Below are 23,028 nucleotides of genomic sequence, written 5' to 3' on the forward strand. Positions count from 1 at the left end.
GTCATTTGGTCTTGTTCTTGCCTTTGCTGGGAGGTGGCTGGAAGGGCCGCTCTAGTGTGGTTAACTTGCTGCTGAGTCTGTCCTCGCTGGCCTTGAGCCTTTCTCCCACCAGCTGTTGGAGCTGCCTTAGCTCCTCATTCAGCTGGGTCTTGATGTAGGCTTGGAGGTTGGAGACCTGGCCTGTGGGGCATGGAAGAAGGGGCATGTCAGGAGAGAGGCTGCTGGGGCTGAGGGATTGCCCCTTGCTGGGCAAACACAACCTCCAAGATTCTGAGGCACAGTGGTACTTCAGTTCAGGAAATGTCAGCCAGCCCTTCTGTAAGAGGTGAGTAGAGTGGCTATGCCTGACCTTCTGGATTGCTGCTTAGTGTTGTGTGGCCTTAGGCAGGTGATTTAACCTTTCCATCCCTCAGCTTCCTATGTAAAATGTGGATTATGATAGCACCTAGTGCCTAGGATTGAGGGGGAGAGTAAATGGGTTAACAGATGTAAAATGCTGAAAACAGGGCCTCTCTGGCACATGGTTTGCCAAATATGTGCTGGCTGTTATTGTCATCGGTTTTATAATAATCTCTTTCTGGAGCTCCTGCTTCACTGACAGCAGCTGTGCTTTATCTGTCATCTTGGACTTCGGAATAATTTGGAGAAAGGACACCATAACCAGAACAAAAAGTCTGAAGCCCTGATGTGGTCTAAACCCTTAATTTTACATCTGCCCCAAGTCACACGGGATCCTACCCCCTCCAGATCCTCACTTGGCTCTTGCTTTGGCTGGACCACTGTTTCTGGTATCTCTTCCTGTGGGGTTACTGCCTGCTCCTCTACCTCCTCGTCTTCTTTTTTCTCTGCAAGCCAGAAGCAGAAAGAGGCTTCAGCCCCAAAACCAGCCCCAGCTCAGCCGCAGCCTAGCCCTAGCCCTAGTCATGGCATTCTCCCTTACCCATCTCATCTTCTGGCCAGAGCTTGGGTGGCTGGAGTCCCATGTAAGTCAAAGATAGATCCAGCTGCACCTGGGAAGACGGAGGAAGAGGGCGTCTGCACTGAGGGAAAGGGGAGCTTGAGGACTGGCCTCTTCTAGTTTGTGGCCCAGTACCTGGGGCGTGAAGACATATTTGTAGAGCTTGAAGTGTCGGAAGTAGGTGTTGACCACGTAATTTGCCAGGGTCAGCAGCTGTTCCTCCTTAAAGAGGTCAATACTGAAGGGGGGCCGCTGTGGGATGATTGGGAGTTAGAAGCCCTGGCCTTTTCTCCAAGTGCCCAGCATCAGAAGCAGGGAGAGCCCACTGTGGCCTTCAGAGGAAGATGAGGGTGAGTGAGGAGAGGGTGAGAGATTGGGCTAGCCCTTGTCTGGAGCACAGTGAAGAGGGAACTGACCCTGACTCCATGGCAAAAAAGAACACTGGTGAAGTAGCGGTAACATTCCTCCACGTTGCCCAAGGGGGTTGCTGGGAGTGAAAGCAAGATGTGACAATGAGACCTCTCCCTGACAATCATTTGTTTCACTCACTAAACAGCTACTTTATTGAGCATGAGCTTTAGAAGGGTGGACATATCTAGGTTTAAGTCCTGATTGTTTTAATTTCAGCAAATACTGAGTACCCACATATTGAGCACTGTTCTATGCACTGAGCAAGACAGACAAGGTCCTGCCCTTAAGAAGCTTATAGTTTAGTGGAAATAACATACAATAAACTGAGAAATACATAATTTCAGTTCTTGTCATACATTCTGAAAGAAAATCAGTTCCAAGAATAAGGGGAGGGGTAGGTGGGGTTAGGAGATATTTTATTGAGCACTATACATAAATTAGCATATATTATATAATAGTATTTCTCTGAACAGCCTCATAAAGTAGTGCTGTATCTTATTATATAGATAAGAAAATGGAGAGTTTCAGAGTTGAAATAACGTGTGTGGTAATAACACTGCTAGTAATGACAGAACAAAGATTCCAGGTGGTAATCCCCCTACTTCTACTTCCCACGGTCACTTTTGCCATCCTTCGGGCTGAAACCCTCTGGTAGCCATCTCCTCTCACCAACACAGGCCTTGTGAAGATCTTGGAGCAGGGCACAAGCTGTTGATGTCTGTTCCAGTGAGAAGCCCTGCTGGCGGCAGAAGAGAAGTGCATGGGAGAAGAGGTCCAGAGTGATAGCATTCCTCAGGCTCTGCTTAGGACAGCCTAGCCCTAGCAGCTCAGCCAGCACCCTTGGGAGGGAGGGAGGAAGGAAGGAGTAAATGACAACTGGAACCTCCCTTCACCACTCCACACTAGTGCCCCACGTGATTTGGTGGTAGGCATTCCTCATGCCTTTCAAGCCCACCCCCCACAGCCTTTCCCCCTCTGGTATCCCCCGTACTCCCTCATCTCTTCAACGGTGGCTGTCTTTTCCAGCCTGTGCATGGAGTGGATGTCCAGGTACTTCCTGTCAGGAAAAGAGGAGAAAAGATGGTGGTGGTCATCATGCATTTGTCTCATGACAGTGTTATGAGGCCTGGAGCATTGAATTGGGAACCAGACAGGAGTTTGGGGTTTGGCCCTTCCACCAACTTGCTGTGTAGCCTTAGGCAAGTCACTTCGCTCTCTGGGCCTCCATCTTTCTCCATCTTTAATAAGGGGAATGGCTTAAATGACCTTTTATGATCCTTTTCACTTATAAAGCCTAAGGTTAGGAAACTTTGGTTCTTGTCTCTGCCCTACCACTCCCTTGCTATATGACATTGGGTAAATTCCCCTGTGGGCCTCAGTGCCCCATTTATACAGTGCCCCATAGCTATGATGTTTTGTTTATATCCTCAGTCTTTGGTTCCCTTCTCACACAACCTCTTTGGGCTGGGGAGGCGGAACTGCTGGCTTCTAGTCACTTGGGGAATTGCATCTCTGGGCCTGTCTCCTCATCTGCAAAATGGGGGTGCCCTGACTGTGTGACAGGACTGTCGGGGAGGCACTAAAGGAATAATACAAGTGTGAAGTCTTCCTCACACTCACCACATGCAGATCCGGGGCTGGGGCAGCGGCGGCTGCGGAGAGAAAGTGGGTTGGGAAAGGCAGAGCTGGGTTGTCCCTGCTCTCTAGTCCCTGGCCTGTCGCGAATCTCCAGCAGGTCTGAGAACGCGCAAACTTGCCTTCTCATTCTAAAGACTATGAGGAACGCCATTGGGCAAGGCTTCAGCAGGCCCTAAGTATTATTCTTGAGCATATTAACAATAGGGGTCACACACCCCTGCCTCTTCACCAAGGCAGCCCGGGAAACGTCTTGGACGTTAGTAAACAAAAGACGAGTGACGCCCTGCCGGGAAGCTCTTTTAGAAACCTTCCGAAGCAGACCACTCTCTCCCGCCCTCACCGGGAACAAGTTGGCTGCAGGATCTTCATCTTCCACCGAAGCCGCGGTCCCGGACTCAGTCCGCACACCTGTTCCAGTCCGCGTAGTCGATTCATTGACTGAGCTGAGGTCCTTTTCGGGTTCCCGCCGTAATTCGGAGGCCTCTTGAAGTTCCGATTGTATCCTCAGTCCCAGGAATTGGCTGGACTTCTGGCGGATCATCTCGTTGCTCCGCTGTGTCACCACAGACTGTCCCGCCTGGGTTCTGGGATAGTCTGTTCTCTAGCAGCGACTGCCAAGCCTGGCCCTCTAGCGACGCTCCAGCCAATCTACGCCGCAGAGAGCCTGGTGTAGCCAATCTGCGGGGGGGCGTCTCCCTCCATCTCAGCGGCGACCGTTGCTAAGGTGTTCGTGAAGGAAGGGAAAAAGTGTAGAGCGTTGACCAATCAGTGAGAGGGCGATGCGCGTGCGTAATAAGCCGCAGACCCCACCCCCGTGCCCTCTGCAGCGGTAATAGGCAGGCGATGTCAGGGCTCGGGAGTGGAAGTGTGGGGTCAGTTACTACGGGACCTAAACGCTGGCCAATCGCCGAGAGAAGGAGGAGGCCTTTCGGAAGAAACCACACAGGAGAGGCGGGACAAGGCGGGACCAATAGAAAAAGGAAATGAAGTTTCGCCACATCCGGCACTGCCTCTGGCGCCTGCGCTCGATGCTGGGGAGGCTGACGCCGACCTGTGAAGTGCAAGATGGCGGTGCTAGGCTGATCCTGCTGCTGCTGAGGGGCCCAGGGCAGTCGGGGGTGGGGATCGACTAGGTGTGTACGGGCTTGAGGAGCACCGGCAGCTTCGACAACTTTGCTCTCTTATGTAGGTGACAGAAGTGCCGTCTCCGCCTGTCTGACGTCCCTCGGGAGACCCTGCGCTGCACCTTGCTGCCGCAGCCATGTATGGGCCTGGCAACAAACGAGCCGCTGGAGACGGGGCATCGGGACCCCCAGAGAAAAAGCTGAACCGTGAGGAGAAGACCACAACCACGCTTATAGAGCCCATTCGGCTTGGAGGCATCTCTTCCACGGTTCGTGGGCTCCTGCCCCAGCTTTTTTTTTTTTTTTTGGTATCATTAATCTCCAATTATATGAGGAACATTATGTTTACTAGACTCCCCCCATCAACCAGTTCCCCCGACAAACCCCATTACAATCATTGCCCATCAGCGTAGTAAGATGCTGTAGAATCACTACTTGTCTTCTCTGTGTTGCACAGCTCTCCCCGTGCACCCCAACACATTATACATGCTAATCGTAATGCCCCCTTTCTCCCCCCCCCCCGCCCCTTATGCCTCCCTTCCCACCCATCCTCCCCAGTCCCTTTCCCTTTAGTAACTGTTAGTCCATTCTTGGGCTCTGTGATTCTGCTGCTGTTCTGTTGCTTCAGTATTTTCTTTGTTCTTATATTTCACATATGAGTGAAATCATTTGGTACTTGTCTTTCTCCACCTGGCTTGTTTCACTGAGCATAATACCCTCTAGCTCTATCCATGTTGTTGCAAGTAATAGGATTTGTTTTTTTCTTATGGCTGAATAACATTCCATTGTGTATATGTACCACCTCTTCTTTATCCATTCATCTACTGATGGACACTTAGGTTGCTTCCATTTCTTGGCTACTGTAAATAGTGCTGTGATAAACATAGGGATGCAGATGTATTTCTCAAACTGGGCTGCTGCATTCTTAGGGTAAATTCCTAGAAGTGGAATTCCTGGGTCAAATGGTATTTCTATTTTGAGCTTTTTGAGGAACCTCCATACTGCTTTCCACAATGGTTGAACTAGTTTACATTCCCTCCGACAGTGTAGGAGGGTTCCCCTTTCTCCACAACCTCACCAACATTTGTTGTTGTTTGTCTTTTGAATGGTGGAGATCCTTACTGGTGTGAGGTGATATCTCATTGTGGTTTTAATTTGCATTTCTCTGATGACTAGCAATGTGGAGCGTCTTTTCATGTGTCTTTTGGCCATCTGAATTTCTTCTGAAGAACTGTCTGTTCAGCTCCTCTGACCATTTTTTATTGGATTATTTGCTTTTGGTTTGTTGAGGTGCATGAGCTCTTTATATATTTTGGATGTCAACCCTTTATCAGATCTGTCGTTTATGAATACATTTTCCCATACTGTAGGATACCTTTTCTAATGGTGGTGTCCTTTGCTGTACAGAAGCTTTTCAGCTTGATACAGTTCCACTTGTTCATTTTTGCTTTTGTTTCCCTTGCCCAGGCAGATAAGTTTATGAGGAAGTCATTCATGTTTATGTCCCAGAGATTTTTGCCTTATGTTTTTTTCTAAGAGTTTCATGGTTTCATGACTTACATTCAGGTCTTTGATCTATTTCTAATTTACTTTTGTGTATGGGGTTAGACAGTGATCCAATTTCATTCTCTTACATGTAGCTGTCCAGTTTTGCCAACACCAGCTGTTGAAGAGACTGTCATTTCCCCATTGTATATCCATGGCTCCTTTATCATATATTAATTGACCATATATGTTTGGGTTAATATGTGGACTCTCTATTCTGTTTCACTGGTCTGTGGCTCTGTTCTTGTGCCAGTACCAAATTGTCTTGATTACTGTGGCTTTGTAGTAGAGCTTGAAGTTGGGAAGCGAGATGCCTCCTGCTTTATTCTTCCTTCTCAGGATTGCTTTGGCTATTTGGGGTCTTTTGTGGTTCCATATGAATTTTAAAACGATTTGTTCCAGTTGTTGAAGAATGTTGTTAGTATTTTGATAGGCATTGCATTGAATCTGCAGATTGCTTTAGGCAGGATGGCCATTTTGACCATATTAATTCTTCCTAGCCAAGATCATGGAATGAGTTTCCATTTGTTAGTGTTCTCTTTAATTTCTCTTAAGAGTGTCTTGTAGTTTTCAGGGTATAGGTCTTTCACTTCCTTGGTTAGGTTTATTCCTAGGTATTTTATTCTTTTTGATGCAATTGTGAATGGAATTGTTTTCCTTATTTCTCTTTCTGTTAGTTCATCATTAGTGTATAGGAATGCAACAGATTTTTGCGTATTAATTTTGTATCCTGCAACTTTGCTGAATTCAGATATTAGTTCTAGTAGTTTTTGAATGGAGTCCTTAAGGTTTTTTATGTACAATATCATGTCATCTGCAAATAGTGACAGTTTGACTTCTTTACCAATCTGGATGCCTTGTATTTCTTTGTTTTGCCTGATTGCCATGGCCAGGACCTCCAGTACTATGTTGAACAACAGTGGGGAGAGTGGACATCCCTGTCTTGGTCCCAATCTTAGAGGAAAAGCTTTCTGCTTCTCGCAGTTAAGTATGATGTTGGCTGTGGGTTTGTTGTATATGGCCTTTATTATGTTGAGGTACTCGCCCTGTATAACCATTTTGTTGAGAGTTTTTATTATGAATGGATGTTGAATTTTGTTGAATGCTTTTTCAGTGTCTTTGGAAATGATCATGTGGTTTCTGCCCTTTTGGTTGATGTGGTGGATGATGGTGATGGATTTTCGAATGTTGTACCATTCTTGCGTCTCTGAGATGAATCCCACTTGATCATGGTGTATGATCCTCTTGATGTATTTTTTAATTCAGTTTGCTAATATTTTGTTAAGTATTTTTGCATCTATGTTCATCAGGGATATTGGTCTGTAATTTTCTTTTTTGGTGGGGTCTTTGCCTGGTTTTGGTATTAGTGTGATGCTGGCTTCATAGAATGAGTTTGGAAATATTCCCTCCTCTTCTATTTTTTGGAAAACTTTAAGGAGAATGGGTATTATGTCTTCTCTATATGTTTGATAAAATTCAGCGGTGAATCCATCTGGGTCAGGTATTAGGTTCTTGGGTAGTTTTTTGATTACTGATTCAATTTCTTTGCTGGTAATTTGTTCAGATTTTCTGTTTCTTCCTTGGTCAGTCTTGGTAAGTTGTATTTTTCTAGGAAGTTGTCCATTTCTTCTAGGTTTTCCAGCTTGTTAGCATATAGATTCTCATAGTATTCTCTAATAATTTTTTGTATTTCTGTGGGGTCCGTCATGATTTTTTGTTTCTCATTTCTGATTCTGTTGATGTGTGTAGATTCTCTTTTTCTCTTAATAAGTCTGGCTAGGGGCTTACCTATTTTGTTTATTTTTTCAAAGAACCAGCTCTTGGTTTCATTGATTTTTTTCTATCATTTTATTCTTCTCAATTAATTTCTTCTCTGATCTTTATTATGTCCCTCCTTCTGCTGACTTTGCACCTCATTTGTTCTTCTTTTTCCAGTTTCAATAATTGTGACTTCAGACTATTCATTTGGGATTGTTCTTCCTTCTGTAAGTAGGCCTGGTTTGCTATATACTTTCATCTTAGAACTGCCTTCACTGCGTCCCACAGAAGTTGGGGCTTTATGCTGTCATTGTCATTTGTCTCCATATATTGCTTTATCTCTGTTTTAATTTGGTCATTGATTCATTTATTATTTTGGAGCATGTTGTTAAGCCTCCATGTGTTTGTGAGCCTTTTTGTTTTCTTTGTACAATTAATTTCTAGTTTTATGCCTTTGTGGTCTGAGAAGTTGGCTGGTAGAATTTCAGTCTTTTTGAATTTACTGAGGCTCTTTTTGTGGCCTAGTATGTGGTCTATTCTGGAAAATGTTCCATGTACACTTGAGAAGAATGTGCATCCTGCTGCTTTTGGGTGTAGAGTTCTGTAGATGTCTGTTAAGTTCATGTGTTCTAGTGTGTTGTTCAGTGCCTCTGTGTCTTTACTTATTTTCTGTCTGCTGGATCTGTCCTTTGGAGTGAGTGGTGTGTTGAAGTCTCCTAGAACTAATGCACTGCATTCTATTTCCTCCTTTAATTTTGTTAGTATTTGTTTCACATATGTTGGTGCTCCTGTATTGGGTGCATATGTATTTATAATGGTTATATCCTCTTGTTGGACTGACCCCTTTATCATTATGTAATGTCCTTCTTTATCTCTTGTCACTTTCTTTGTTTTGAAGTCTATTTTGTCTGATACCAGTACTGCTACACCTGCTTTTTTCTCCATATTGTTTGCATGAAATATCTTTTTCCATCCCTTGACTTTTAGCCTGTGTATGTCTTTGGGTTTGAGGTGAGTCTCTTGTAAGCAGCATATAGATGGGTCTTGCTTTGTTATCCATTCTGATACTCTGTTTTGATTGGTGCATTCAGTCCATTTACTTTTAGGGTGATTATTGAAAGATATGTACTTACTGCCATTGCAGGCTTTAGATTTATGGTTACTAAAGGTTCAAGGGTAGCTTCTTTACTATCTAGCTGTCTAACTTAACTCTCTTATTAAGCTATTATAAACACAGTTTGATGATTCTTTATTTCTCTCTCTTCTTATTCCTCCTCCTCTGTTCTTTATGTTAGGTGTTTTATTCTGTACTCTTTTGTGTTTCCTTTGACTACTTTTGTGAGTAGTTGATTTTATTATTTGCCTTTAGTTAGTGTTTGGTTGGTATGCTTTCTTTGGTGTGATTTAATTTTCTCTGGTGACATCTGTTTAGCCTTAGGAGTGCTTCCATCTAGAGCAGGCCCATTAAAATATCCTGTAGAAGTGGTTTGTGGGAGGCAAATTCTCGCAACTTTTGTTTTTCTGGGAATTGTTTAATCCCTCCTTCATATTTAACTGATATTCATGCTGGACATAGTATTCTTGGCTCAAGGCCCTTCTGTTTCATTGCATTAAATATATCATGCATTCTCTTCTCGCCTGTAAGGTTTCTGTTGAGAAATATGATGATAGCCTGATGGGTTTTCCTTTGTAGGTGACCTTTTACTCTCTCTGGCTGCCTTTAATACTCTGTCCTTGTCTTTGATCTTTCCCATGTTAATTAATACATGTCTTGGTGTTGTCCTCTTTGGGTCCCTTGTGGTAGGAGTTCTGTGGGCCTCCATAGTCTGAGAGACTATTTCCTCCCCCAGTTTGGGGAAGTTTTCAGCAATTATTTCTTCAAATACACTTTCTATTCTTTTTTCTCTCTTCTTCTTCTTCTGGTACCCCTATAATGTGGATATTGTTCCTTTTGGATTGGTCACACAGTTCTCTTAATATTCTTTCATTCCTGGAGATCCTTTTATCTCTCTCTGCCTCAGCTTCTCTGTATTCCTGTTCTCTGATTTCTATTCCATTAATGGCCTCTTGCACCTCATCCAGTCTGCTCTTAAGTCCTTTCAGAGATTGTTTTATTTCTGTATTCTCCCTCCCTACTTGATCCTTTAGCTCTTGCATATTTCTCTGCAGGTCCATCAGCATGGTTATGACCTTTATTTTGATTTCTTTTTCGGGGAGATTGGTTAAATCTATCTTCCCAGGCCCTCTCTCAGGGGTTGTCTGGGTAATTCTGGAGTGGACCACATTCTTTGGCTTTTTCATGGCGATAGCGGTAGCTGTAGGCAGGTAGTGCGTGTATCAGCTGGGAGAACAAAGTCCTTTCCTGCTTGCTGGTCACCTTGCCCTTCTCCCCTGCCTGTGTCGGGTACCTGCACTCCTGGAGCAGCCTCCGGGTTAATTCCCTAAGCTGCCGTGGGCAGGGTCACCGTCAGGGTAGCCCAGAGCACTGCAGAGAGTGGCAGACGCGCCGGGTGTGTTCTCCTGCAAGAGCAGCGCCCCTTCACGCCTTGCCCTGGTTTCTTCTGCCTGCACTAGGCAGCTGTGCACTGGCAGTCACTTTTGGGTCTGGCCCAGGCGTCTGCGCTCTGGGAGGAGATCCTGGGCGGCTGCTAGAGGCATGTCTGCTCCTGGGGTGGTAAGCTGCTGCTGCAGGCACACTTGGCTGATGCTACTGCCAGCGCGTGTGCCCGCTCCCGGGCCACTTGGCTACTGCCACTCTCAGGCTACTGGGCCGCTGTGTCGGGGGCCTTGCCAGCCAGGGGAACAACTGGCAGGCTGCTTATGAGGGGCTTCAGAGTTGCGCTGCCGCCCAGAGGATTAGGGTGCCTGGAGTTCCCCGGGATTCCCAGCTGCTGGGCTGAGTGTGCCAGATGATTCTGTCCAGCTGTGAGGTCCCTGTCCCTTTAACTCTTTCAAAAAGCACTCGCTTTTCTTTTGTCCCAGGGGAGCCAGTTGCAGGGACCCACTCACAGATTTTGCTTTTCTGTTTCTCTAATATCCAGCACACTGTGCACTGTGTGTTTGCGCTCCCAGTGCGGGTTACTAGAGCTGGTTGCTTAGCAGTCCTGGGCTTTCACTCCCTCCTGCTCCGACTCTTTTCCTCCCACTGGTTAGCTGGGGTGTGGGGAATGCTCGGGTCCCGCCGGGCTGCAGCTTGTATCTTACCCCCTTTGTGAGATGCTGAGTTCTCGCAGATGTAGATGTAGCCTGACTGTTATACTGTATCTTCTGGTCTCTCCTTTAGTTGTATTTGTTGTATTTTTAAAAATATATATGGTTTTGGGAGGAGATTTCCGCTGCCCTACTCATGCTGCCATCTTGACTCCTCCTTGCCCCAGCTTTTATAACTTGCCAGCCTCCCATTTCTGTTCTCCACCCAAATCATCAATAACCTTATTCCCAGTTCCCCAAGCTTCACAGGATCCACTTTACAGATTACTCCGTTGAAGGAAACCCAGGACATGAAGTCTGCGTTCCCGTTACAGATAGGAAACAGTTTCCCATATGGATGTGATTTGTCAAAGACTTGAAGAGGCAGAAGCATAGTGTGATCCCACTCACAACCAAGATGTTTTCTTTGGTTGCCTAAGCCTCTTTAAATCCTTTTAGGAGTTTGTCTGAGGATACTTCCCTTTCACACCTATTCTAGTTGCTGTTCTTTGTCTCTCTCTCTGTTTGGTTCTTGGGCCCTGCTTGCTCCTCTCCTCAGCCTCTTCATTTTCTTTGGTAGGAGGAAATGGACCTGAAGGTTCTGCAGTTCAAGAACAAGAAACTAGCAGAGCGGTTGGAACAGAGGCAGGCTTGTGAAGATGAACTCCGAGAACGAATTGAGAAGCTGGAGAAGCGGCAGGCCACAGATGATGCCACACTTCTCATTGTCAACCGCTACTGGGCCCAGGTGGATGTCCCTCTGCTTTCCAAGAACTGGCCTTGATCCAGCTGCCAGTTCTCAGACTCCTATACTGGGAAAGGATTATCATGCTGGGAAAGCACCTGAGGGATTTGTAACATTTTTGGTGCTTTCTCCCTCCAGCTGGATGACACTGTGGAAGCCCTTCTCCGACACCATGAGAACCAGGGGGAGCTGTCTTCAGGGACAGAGGCGCCTCTAACCCAGGAGGGCCCAACACATGATGAGACCCCTCTCACAGAGCCAGGGACATCAGAGTTGAGGGGTAGGGCTGGAGCCCTAGGATCCGGGGAGCTTAATTAAATTCTGGGAAAGGTCTTAGAGAGGAGGGGAATTTGATATTAGGCTCCTGAATCCTCTGCCTCCCCTCCCACACACACAGTTGATTTCAGTTTCGGCAGCAAAGTGCATTTGAGTAAGAACACAGGCTTTAGAATGTTCATGACTTGGTTCATAGTGCAGTTCATGTTTTGACACTCATTTAGTTCAAAAAAGTATTAATGAGTGTGAACTATATACTTGGCTTGAAGGAGACAAAAATAAGCAAAAAGAAATACTACCCCTGCCATGAGGAAAGAAGTGATCATAAGCCATAAGTAAAAGCTGCAGAGGTTTCTCAAAGGGGATTAGTGTATGTATACACAGTGTGGTTCTAATTTAGATAGGAAGCAGACAAGGCTTTCTTGAGTGATTTGGGAGTTCTGTGGCTTTGAGGAAATTACTCGCTCATTCTGAACCTCAGTTGTTTCATTTTCAAGGTGGGGCTGACTACTACAGGTGTTGGTTATGTTGACTCAGCAATAGTGTTGAAGGGCCTAGTCTGGAGCTTGGTACAGAATGGTGATAAATGCTGCTGTTGTCTTCATAAGGGTTTGTCCATCCCTCCCAGAACCTTTGCCAGTGCAGCTGCGGCCGCCTCTCAGTGAGCCAGCCTTGGCTTTTGTGGTTGCTCTGGGTGCCAGCAGTAGTGAGGAGGTGGAGTTGCAGCTGCAGGGCCAGATGGAGTTCTCTAAGGCAGCTGTGTCCCGTGTGGTAGAGGCCTCAGACTGCCTACAGCGTCAGGTGGAGGAACTCTGTCAACGAGTATACAGCCGAGGTTAGTTCTTTGTGCCCCCACCCCAGGAGTGTCTGTTCTCATTTGCATTGTTATATTCTCTCATCAATGCCCTTGGCCCACAGGCAGCCACAATTCCCCAAGGAATAAATCAGCCATGTTCTCAAGGGAAGGATTATGTTGTAGATGGGAGATCCTGCCTTGATTCCCAGAATTGATCTCTAGAGAGGGTGGGAGGGGTTGTTGAAGCTTGTGAGACCACCCTCTTATGACTGGAGACCTCTGGAGCACTTTGCATAAATCTTGGTGGCAGTTACTGATCCACAAGGCATAGCAGCAAGTGCCCAGGCTTTGCAGACTAACAGGTTTCTCCCAGTCTTAGGTGTCATTCTGGCCTAGGCATTTTGAGCAAATGGCTCTTCTCTCTGAGCTGGTTTAGTCCTTTGTACAGTGGGGATAAAGACTCCTGGCTTTGTCATGAGAAATTGGCAAGACAGCTGGTGGATCACACTGAGCACATAACAGACTCCATAATGAGTTAGTACTTTGACCCATTGCCCTGGACTTGGCTCTTAACCGAGCCCTGCCTTTCCAGGGGATAGTGAGCCCCCCAGCGAGGTGGCTCGGGCACGCACCCGGGAGCTGGGACGTGAGAACCGGCGGCTACAGGACTTGGCCACCCAGCTACAGGAGAAGCACCACCGCATCTCACTGGAGGTGGGATTTGGGCTTTTGGGGTTGGGATTAGAACCAGGGCAGGATTTGGGTCAGATGGGCACCCAAGGCCCTTGGAGCCAGGACCCCTCGTCTAAGCATCTGCTCCTTTCATTGTCTCCAGTATTCTGAGCTCCTGGATAAAGTGACATCAGCAGAAACTAAGGTGCTGGAGATGGAGACAACGGTAGAGGACCTACAGTGGGATATTGAGAAGTTGCGCAAGCGTGAGCAAAAGCTCAATAAGCACCTGGCAGAGGCCTTGGAGCAGGTGAGGCTAAGAGTTCTGGGTCCCATGGAGCCAGGGCTGGGTAAAGCCCTAGCTTTTCCCCTTCCCACCCACTTCTCTCTCTCTCCTCTCCACAGCTCAACTCTGGCTACTATGTGTCTGGGAGCTCATCAGGCTTCCAGGGGGGCCAGATCACACTCAGCATGCAGAAGGTGAGCAGACTTCATTCTTTCTAATCTCTCCCATAACCTTTTCTCTATGCCACTCTTGAAATTACCCTCAGAATTAAGGACAAACATCTGCTCACAGTCTCTGAGTCTCTTCCCCATCACCTGTCACTCACCTTGTTATTTTTTCATTCGTTCACATATGTATTCAGCAAATAATTGCTGATTGCTAAGTCTTAGGCACTGTGTTAGGGAGCGGGCATATTGGAGAACAAAATAAATAAAAATCAAAGCTTACAGGGAGCCTAGATTTTAGTTGGGGGAACAGACAAAAAGTAAGTAAAGTGATGTATCAGTTGGTCATAGTTACAACAAAGGAAAAACTTAGGAAAGAAAGAAACAGAACTATGTTGGAGTCAGTTGGCATTGTCACGGGGTGGCTGAGGAATGGTCTCACTGGGAGGGTGCATTAACTCACTGTCTCTTTCCCTGTCCTGCCTTGGCTCTCTTGCCTCTGGGTTATTGCATATTTTCTTCATTCTGTGGGGGTCACAGTGCTGTTTCCCTTTACTTCAGTTCACTTTTCAGGTCCTTGAGGAAGGCTTCCCTCACTCTTTGTCAATTACGAGTGTTGGTTCCCAGCACTGATTGTGCAGTATTAAATTTTCTCCCACTTGCCTGGGAGTCTGGCTTGGGTCTGGCTTGTTCCTGGGGCTTCAGAATCCATTGCTGTACATAAGGAAGCTGGATGGATGGGGTATATGGTGGAGATGTGAGGGAAGCATGATTCCTGGCCTGGCCCTGCCTCCCATAGTGCTCTCACCCCACAGTTTGAGATGTTGAATGCAGAGTTGGAAGAAAACCAAGAATTAGCCAACAGTCGCATGGCAGAGCTAGAGAAGCTGCAGGCTGAACTTCAGGGGGCTGTGCGGACCAATGAGCACCTCAAGGTAGGCTGCATTTGGGGCTGGGAGGCCTGAGCCCGCAAGGTAGGGGCTGAGCCCTAAATCCTCTTACTGATCACTTTTGGGCATCCCCACCCCTAGGTGGCGCTACGGAGCCTCCCTGAGGAAGTGGTTCGGGAGACAGGGGAGTACCGAATGTTGCAGGCCCAGTTCTCGCTGCTCTACAATGAATCACTGCAAGTGAAGACCCAGCTGGATGAGGCCCGGGGGCTACTGCTGGCCACCAAGAACTCCCACCTGAGACACATTGAGCACATGGAGGTATGGTCCAGGAACAGGGATAGGGTAGACCCTGAGAGTTACAGTGTTCCAGGGCTTTAAAAAGGCTTTGTGTCCTGCCAGGGATCCTTTGGGAATAAATTCTTCCTAAGTCACTAAGGACTGAGACCAAAGGAAAAAGGGAGGGTTTTGCCAGGGGGCTAGGGTGTTATATGGGTCCTAAATGCTTCAACCCCCAGAGTGATGAGCTGGGGCTGCAGAAGAAGCTACGCACAGAGGTTATCCAGCTGGAGGACACACTGGCCCAGGTACGCAAGGAGTATGAGATGCTGCGCATCGAGTTTGAACAGAACCTGGCAGCCAATGAGCAGGCAGGTATGTGGTGAGGACAGGGTGGAAATGGGGCCTTGCCTGAGATGGTGGGCCCTGGTGTGGGGCTGCTACTTAATCAGATGCAGGAGATTAAGCCCCTTCCTTTCCCAGAGCTTCATCTCCCTGTGGAAAACAGGGATCACACCACCTGGCTCCAAGGTACAGCCAGCTGAGGCCACTGGTAGAGCCAGCTCAGCCCAAACATGTGCTCTTGGCCCCATCTGTGGTTCTCTAGCCTTAGGATGTCTTCTCTTAGAAATAGTCACTCACTTTATTGACCACCACCTGTGAGCCAGGCCCTGTTCTAGTCTTTGGGATTGTGCCCATGGATGAAACACAAAGAATGCCTGCTATTGTGGAGTAGAGTTGTAATGAGGGAGGACAAACAAAGAAGGAAATAGAATGTGTATGTTACATAGGAACAAACACAACAAGGAAAGTAAAAGCAGAGAAGGAGGATAAAGAAGTATTAGGAGAAAGGGTATTGCAGTTTTGAGTGGGAAGGCCAAGAAAACATAACTGAGAAGATACTTGTTTAAAAATCTGAAGTAAGTGAACTAACTAACTTTGGTAAATGTTGCAGGTATGTGTTCCTGAAGGAAATTTGGAAATATTTTTAAAAGTCTACATTAGTGGGAATAACACAATTAGGCAATGTAGAGTTTCTTTTGGGCGGATTTCCTTCAAGTCTATCTTGTTACTTTGATGAGATCACACTCTGTCTGAGGCCTGAGTTTGTCTTTCCTCCATAATGGCAGTGATAGCTCTGGCTCTGCCTCTTCCCCCATTGAGGATTGGGCCCCTATATTAGTGGCCAGTTCCACCCCTTACTTCCTGACCCTCCCCCAGGGCCTATCAACCGTGAGATGCGCCATCTAATCAGCAGCCTCCAAAACCACAACCACCAGCTAAAGGGGGATGCCCAGCGGTACAAGCGGAAGCTGCGGGAAGTGCAGGCTGAGATTGGCAAGGTGAGGAGGGGACTGCTTGGGGGAAAAACCCTTGGCTAAACCCCAGTGAGCACTGTCTCACTTCAGCCCTGTGCTCCCTCTGTCTTTGCAGCTCCGGGCCCAGGCCAGTGGCTCTACCCACTCCATCCCCAACCCGGGCCACCTGGAGGACTCCAGCCTCAGTGCCCCAGCCCCAGGGAAAGAAGAGGGTGGGCTAGGCTCTGTCAGTTTCCCTGATGGTAGAAAGGAAATGGCTTCAGTGCCTGGTGCCACCACTCCCACCACCTCAGTGAAGAAGGAGGAGCTGGTCCCCTCTGAGGAAGATGTCCAGGCCATAACCACGGGATCCCAGGGCCCCACCTCCCGGGGCCGAGAACCTGAGGCCAGGCCCAAGCGGGAGCTTCGGGAGCGGGAAGGGCCTGGCCTAGGACCCCCAACTGTGGCCTCAGCTCTATCAAGGGCTGATCGGGAGAAGGCCAAAGTGGAGGAGGTGAAGAGGAAGGAGTCAGAACTCCTCAAAGGTCTCCGAGCAGAGCTCAAGTGAGGCCTTATTCCTGTCTCCTTTCTACCCCTACCAAGTGGCCTCCAGCCTGACTCACCAAGCCTGTCTTTGTACCTCCCCCAGGAAGGCCCAGGAAAGCCAGAAGGAGATGAAGCTCCTGCTAGACATGTACAAGTCAGCACCCAAGGAGCAACGGGATAAGGTGCAGCTCATGGCAGCTGAACGTAAGGCCAAGGCTGAGGTGAGGGCAGGTGGGGCCCATGGGGCATGCAGAGATGGCCCCAAGGGGTTCTGACCAGAGCAGAATCCTAGGTCAGCAGGGGGCAGTGACAAGAGTGCTCCCTCCATCTGGTGGCTGTAGGTTGATGAACTGCGGAGCCGCATCCGGGAACTGGAGGAGAGGGATCGAAGGGAGAGCAAGAAGATTGCAGATGAGGATGCCCTGCGGCGCATTCGGCAGGCAGAGGAGCAGATAGAACACCTGCAGCGCAAGTTGGGTGCCACCAAGCAGGTATGACCCCCATTGTTGTTCTGCTTGCTTCTGGTGGTTGGGATTCCCTTAAGCCCCTGTTGGGTGTTCTAGCAGGTGGCGTGGGTTCACGCCATGATTCTCAGCCATGTTTTCCTGTGGGTTCAGCTGTGTTGACCTGTCCTAGCACATTCCATCTCATCCCCGCCTACTTGCTGCAGGAGGAGGAGGCTCTGCTGTCAGAGATGGATGTGACAGGGCAGGCTTTTGAGGACATGCAGGAGCAGAATGGACGGCTGCTACAGCAGTTGCGGGAAAAGGATGATGCCAACTTTAAGCTGATGTCAGAGCGGATCAAGGCCAACCAGATTCATAAGCTACTGCGGGAGGAGAAGGATGAGTTGGGCGAGCAAGTTCTTGGCCTCAAGTCCCAGGTATGGCTACCCTGGACTTGGGTGGAGCTGGAGAGGCAGGAGCTCCTTAGCACTGAGTCCCTACCTCTGTCCTTAGGTGGATGCCCAGCTGCTGACAGTGCAGAAACTGGAGGAAAAAGAACGGGCCTTGCAAGGTAGCCTTGGGGGTGTGGAGAAGGAGCTGACACTGCGCAGCCAGGCCCTGGAGCTCAATAAGAGGAAGGTGAGGCCAGAGGGAAGCAACATGCCTTCTCTCCCAACCCAGCTCACTTCTCGAACACTTAACTGTGTTCCATACCCTGTGCTGATGGCTTTCTGTGATTGGTCACATCATGGTCTCACAATAATCCTAACATGGTTTTTGTTGTTATCCACCTTTCATAAGTGAGGAAATTTAGGCTCAAGGAGGTCAGTTGACTTGCTTGAGAAAGAGCGGGCCTGGGATTTGGGTCTGGGTCTCCTTTGGCCCCAGAACCCACATCTTGACCACTGCAATGTTTAGTTGTAAAATGGGGATGCTGGGTCTCATCATGTAGTTGTATTAAACCCAAGAAATATCTAGCTTCTAGTAAGGGTTTAAGGTTAACATTGATTTTTATCTTTCCCTTACTGGGCTTTTATTTTCTTCATTCATTTAAGTAGTATTATGACCTTGTTACTTACCAGGACCTGTTCTGTGTGCTAGGTAGACCATGCAACAAGAGGGTTGCTCCAGAAGTGAGAATTCCCAGTTTTGAGGGGCAGATAGCAAACCAATAATCCCACAGGTAAAATAATGTTATAGATCAGTAAGCTTTATAAAGTAAACTAAGGTGTTAGAAAGAATAGCAAGGGAGCCTCTTCTCAGCAGCTATTGGAGCTTACACGTGAGGGAGTTGCAGGAAAAAGTGTGTGTCGGGGGAGTCAAGGGGAGCAGAGAGAAACCTGTGAAGGTTCACAGACAGGAGGGAGCATTTGCAGGTGAGGAACTCTCAAGTGTTAGGAGTGAGAGAGAATAGAAGGTGGTGGGGGTTGAGTGGTTAGAGGCAGGATCAGCTCCAGTGAGGATATTAGATTTGATCCACTAGAACATTTGACACAAGCACCCATGGACCATGACTCCAAACACCTGACTCCCCAGGCTCAGGCGAATGGTGCCCTCCTCCCTGTCCCACCCACTTTCAGGCTGTGGAAGCAGCCCAGCTGGCTGAGGACTTAAAGGTGCAGCTGGAGCATGTGCAGACACGGCTTCGAGAGATCCAGCCTTGCCTGGCAGAAAGCCGGGCTGCTCGAGAAAAAGAAAGCTTCAACCTAAAGAGGGCTCAGGTGTGTGCATGGGGTGGTGGCAGGGTGTCCCAGGGTCACTGATGTCACCTGGGGATGGGTGGTTCAGGATGAAGTACTTTGCATTTAGTCTAGCCCCTCTCCTGCCCCAGGAGGATATCTCACGACTACGGCGCAAGCTGGAGAAGCAGAGGAAGGTGGAAGTTTATGCAGATGCTGACGAAATCCTCCAGGAGGAGATCAAGGAGTACAAGGTGGGACTGTGGGGCCAAGTTGCGCCACAGCAATCTGGGAATCTTAGCTGGGAGGTTGGTGAGAGCTATAGTGGGAAACCTGGAAATAAGGTAGAATAGCGGAAAATGAGTAGAACCCTGGTTGTGGAGGTCAGACAACTGACCAAGGATTGTACACATTTTACATGCCAGGCATAGTGCCTGGGTAGGTGTGGAAGGACTGAGAACTAGACCTGGTCTCAGATCTATTGAAACTGACAGTCTTTTGGAGGAGGCAGCCAAGTAATTCTCCTGTTCAGTGGGTGAACAGTGTGATGGCAGGGGAAAGAGGGACCATAGGAAGTCAGGGGAGGCACTTAAACCAGCCCTGGGGGTCAGTAGGCTTCCTGGAAGGAATATCATCCAAGGGAAACCTGAAGAATGTGGTTCAGAGTTGGCTGTGAGGAATGAGGATGGGGTTCCAGCAAAGGGAAAGGCAGAGGTGGAGATCCCTAGTTGAGAGAGGCATGCAAGAGGACAGATTGCTGGACATTGCAGTTAGAGGACAACATGGTTTTGTGGTGAATGGCAGGTCTGGGGATGTTGAGCAGTGTCAGATCCTGAAGGGCTTGGTGAGCCAGATTGAGGTGCTTGGCTTTTCCTGTAGGCAGTGTGGAGACATCAGAGGATTTTAAACCAGAGTGATGTGGTCTGATTTGCTGCTGGATTTGGGCTAGAGAGGGGACAGACTAGAGGCAGGTAGATGTATTCAGCTTTTGCCATTATTGAGGCAAAAACAATATTCAGCTAGCCTAAGGTGTTAGAGACAAGAAGATCAGAAGTTATTTAGGAGGCGCAAGTGCTTGGACTCTGGGATGGATTGAATGCATTGGAGTGAGGGAGAGGGAGGTACTGAGGAGAACTGGGTTCCTGATTTGAGAAATTAGGTGGATGACAAATGACACTTAGTGGAATTAGGAAGGCTGTGGAGGAGCAGGCTTTTGGTGGACAATGCTCAAGGATGTTGACAACAAGGTTCCTGTGGGACCTCTTGGGAGGCTATTTAGGAAGGCACTCAAAGCAAAAGAGCTGGTTTGGAGAACACAGGCTTGAGATGGAAGCCCCGTTTTGACTGTGGTCACCCAGGGAGGGAGTGTGACATGAAGAGGGTGGGTCATCCTTTTCCTTTATGGAGGGAGAGAGAGAAGCCTGTGGTTCCAGAGGAGGGAGTGATGGAGAGCAGATTGGTAGGGAAGAGTTTTCAATCGTCTGGGGCAGGCAGGATCCAGGCTGGCAAGAAGGCAAATAACATGAGTGTTGAGAGCTGCCCTTGGACTTGGTAGTCTTGGTGGGAATGGTTCTTTGGTGGAGGTGGAGCCTGGATCACCTGCACTGTCACCAGCTGGAGGGAGGAGGGAGCAGAGGGTGAGTTAGTAAATAAGAAACCTTTTAAAGCAGTTTGGTCTTGATGGGGCAGAGGTATCTGCAGGCAGCCATGGGGAGAAGGGAAGGGTCTCCCAGGAAGAGACTGACTTGGGAGCCTGTTATGCTGTGAGGAAGGTTCTAAATGACTGGGAAGAGGTGAAGCTGGGGGTGTTGCTGAGGCAGTGGGATAGGCTGGGACTTGATGATTGGAGGAGGAATGTTAGTTAAGGGAATCATGTCTGGTATTGGAGGTAAGACCTGGTGGCAGGTGGAGAGATCTGTGAAGCCTCTGCAGTGAAGTGAGCCCAGGAACCCATAGCAGGATCTCTGGGCAGCACCAGGGGCAGGCCAGATGAGGGTAGAGACAGCCAATTTCTGGTAGCACTGCCATGTCCAGCTGTGACTTAAGAGGTACAAGTGAAGAGAAGGTAGATAGTTGGCTTATGCTGGGATTGGGGTTTTGCTGGAGAAGGCAGAAGGGCAACAGATGAAACCCCTGAGTAAAGGAGCCCGGGCTGAGCCTGTGAGTCATTGGTCTTAAGAGAAGGCATGTTGACCACTGGCTGTCACTGTCCAGTTTAGAATCTGGACTCAGCTTTCTAGTTCTAAGACCTCTGCCTCTGAGCCTCAGTTCTTCATCTGGAGAATGCTCGTTCCCACCTTCCTGGTTATAGGAGAGTTAGATGTAGTCAGCCCCTTAGCTGAACCAAGATCATCAGGTTATAGGTTGGGCTTTAGCCTGGACCATCTCCTGCTGTCAGCATGGGGTCTGGGCACCATCAGGATTGTTCCCAAGCTGATGCCTTTGCCCGGCCCAGGCGCGGTTGACCTGCCCCTGCTGTAACACCCGCAAGAAGGATGCAGTCCTTACCAAGTGCTTCCACGTTTTCTGCTTCGAGTGCGTGCGGGGCCGCTATGAGGCCCGCCAGAGGAAGTGCCCCAAGTGCAACGCAGCCTTTGGTGCCCACGACTTCCACCGTGTCTACATCAGCTGAACCCGTAACTCAGGGGACTTTGGAATACCCATGGACCCTGGGGGCTGTGCTTCCAGTCCTTCCTCTGCCCACATCCAGTTGCCCCCACCCTCCATTCCAAATTCTGTGGACCCAGCCCCTCTGTACTTGGGTGGTTTGGGGGCCCCAGTGCATGCCAGTGGGAGTGGGATCAGCCAAGCTCAGTTCTACCTTTCCTATGGTCACAGCTTTAGCCTAAGGGGCACCCGTACTGCAGGAAGGGTCTGCTATGAGAGGTTTGAGGGGCCCAGAAACTCAACTGAGTCTCCTGGAAGCTGGCCCTAACCTTTCCCAACTATTTCCATGGGCCCACCCTAGCCCAAAGGGGAAAATTCTCCCTACCTCCCTGAGAGGAAGCTCACTTGCTGCTTACATACCCACAAATGAGGATCACAGGTGGACCAGATCCCCAGCCCCTTGCTCTGAAACAGCTCTGGGCCCCAGGGAGACTTTCTTCACCCACTGCCTCCCAGGCCTGAGCAGGGCTTCCCTTCTGTGGAGTTCCCTGGGCTCTTTAGTCTGGCTGTTGTGCTAAGGGATGAAGGAGGTACCCCCTTGGCAGGGCACTGGCCTGTTCCTCTGGGAAGCTCTATATTGCTGCAGTCACCCTGCCTTCATCTTGGGAATGCTGAACCAAGATCATCAGGTTATATTCTTATCAGGTCCCTCCCAATCTCTCTCACTCTCAAGCCCACTTACCCCCACCTCATGCTTCCCAAGACTTCACTGGGTCCCCAGTCCTGACCCTGCTTTTGTCCTGGTGGTCTCAATTGTAGTGGAGGTGAAACTTCCAGCAGGGAAGAAACAGACTAGCCACTGGGCCAACTTCCAGTCATTCCAGGTAGAAGAGCTTCATCTAACACCCTATGACTGAGCCCCCCATTATACTTCTGTGCTGCCTGCCCAAGCAAACTCCAGGGCCTGGAAGGTAGAGCTGCTGACAGGTGCAAGGGTCCACCTAGACCCACACCCCCTGCTCTGGAGAAGTCTTGTGTAGGCTGTTAATTGTTATGAATAAATGTCCAACCCTCAGGCTGTGGTCCCAGTAGCCAGTCTTCCTGTGCTAAACATGGTCCCAGATTTTACCTGCTAACACCTGTCCAGGAGCTGTCCTGGCTAGTGTGTGAACCTGGAGGACGTGTGCAGATGAGAGACCCTGCTCCTGCCCACTCCCAATACTTAGTTAATACACTTAGACCTAACTGCGATCTGGGGTCATGGACTGGGTCCTTGGGAGCAGTTTGTTTACAAAGAGCGTGGTTGAGGCCTTTTGCCAGTCGACCTTCCCGCTCCTACGGGGGCGGACTGACTCGCCACGTCCCCTGCAGTCATTGCCGGGAACCACGAGTTGCATCCTGGAAAATGTAGGCCTTTATTGGCACTTAGCAGCGAGGTCCTCAGAGGGGCGGGCAAGGACTTTGTTCTGTCCCTCCCTAGCAGCTTTAACCCACCCCTCCCTCTCGGACAGACTGATTAGGACACCTCAGCGAGTGACTTCCTTCATTACAACTTTGCGCAGGCTGAGTCCGTGGGCACCATGCGTTGAGTGGCGCCTGTGATTCAGGGTGCTGTCGGGCCCACGGAAGGAGCCCATCACAGAAGCTGTACTGGAGCCTGCGCTAGGCTGGGTGCTGAATGTGGTTGGTGTCGCAGCTGGAGTTGGGTACATGGCCACAGT

General features: G+C 48.8%; 2 protein-coding genes across 7 annotated transcripts; one reads left to right on the forward strand and one right to left on the reverse strand.

The window, feature by feature from the left end:
• Position 1: 1 nt before the first annotated feature.
• CFAP119 (cilia and flagella associated protein 119) lies at positions 2 to 3,763 on the reverse strand. 4 transcript variants are annotated; one of them, XM_036927285.2, is made up of 9 exons: positions 3,416 to 3,762; positions 2,990 to 3,021; positions 2,361 to 2,426; positions 2,039 to 2,208; positions 1,375 to 1,445; positions 1,094 to 1,210; positions 941 to 1,010; positions 756 to 845; positions 2 to 180 (listed from the first exon to the last, which is right to left on the reverse strand). In XM_036927285.2, the coding sequence occupies exons 1-9, from the start codon at positions 3,440 to 3,442 to the stop codon at positions 2 to 4; spliced, it is 822 nt and encodes a 273-aa protein (XP_036783180.1). In that variant the 5' UTR covers positions 3,443 to 3,762. The 4 variants fall into 4 exon arrangements, with proteins under 4 accessions (XP_036783180.1, XP_036783178.1, XP_057343136.1 ...); XM_036927283.2 differs by having other exon boundaries at positions 3,348 to 3,746; XM_057487153.1 differs by lacking the exon at positions 2,990 to 3,021 and having other exon boundaries at positions 3,348 to 3,763.
• RNF40 (ring finger protein 40) lies at positions 3,764 to 22,398 on the forward strand. Of its 3 annotated transcripts, none has more exons than XM_036927273.2 (20): positions 3,764 to 4,125; positions 4,197 to 4,400; positions 11,204 to 11,371; positions 11,507 to 11,648; positions 12,273 to 12,479; positions 13,033 to 13,154; positions 13,276 to 13,422; positions 13,518 to 13,592; positions 14,378 to 14,497; positions 14,594 to 14,773; positions 14,971 to 15,106; positions 15,953 to 16,074; positions 16,166 to 16,593; positions 16,679 to 16,796; positions 16,917 to 17,066; positions 17,246 to 17,458; positions 17,535 to 17,660; positions 18,602 to 18,742; positions 18,853 to 18,954; positions 21,156 to 22,398. In XM_036927273.2, the coding sequence occupies exons 2-20, from the start codon at positions 4,269 to 4,271 to the stop codon at positions 21,330 to 21,332; spliced, it is 3,006 nt and encodes a 1,001-aa protein (XP_036783168.1). In that variant the 5' UTR covers positions 3,764 to 4,125; positions 4,197 to 4,268; the 3' UTR covers positions 21,333 to 22,398. The 3 variants fall into 3 exon arrangements, 2 of the variants coding, with proteins under 2 accessions (XP_036783168.1, XP_036783169.1); XM_036927274.2 differs by having other exon boundaries at positions 3,764 to 4,115; XR_005033038.2 differs by lacking the exons at positions 3,764 to 4,125; positions 21,156 to 22,398 and having other exon boundaries at positions 4,133 to 4,400; positions 18,558 to 18,742; positions 18,853 to 18,958.
• The last annotated feature ends 630 nt before the right edge of the window (positions 22,399 to 23,028 follow it).

The sequence above is a fragment of the Manis pentadactyla genome, chromosome 10 (assembly GCF_030020395.1).
Source record: "Manis pentadactyla isolate mManPen7 chromosome 10, mManPen7.hap1, whole genome shotgun sequence".
NCBI classification, from domain to species: domain Eukaryota; kingdom Metazoa; phylum Chordata; class Mammalia; order Pholidota; family Manidae; genus Manis; species Manis pentadactyla.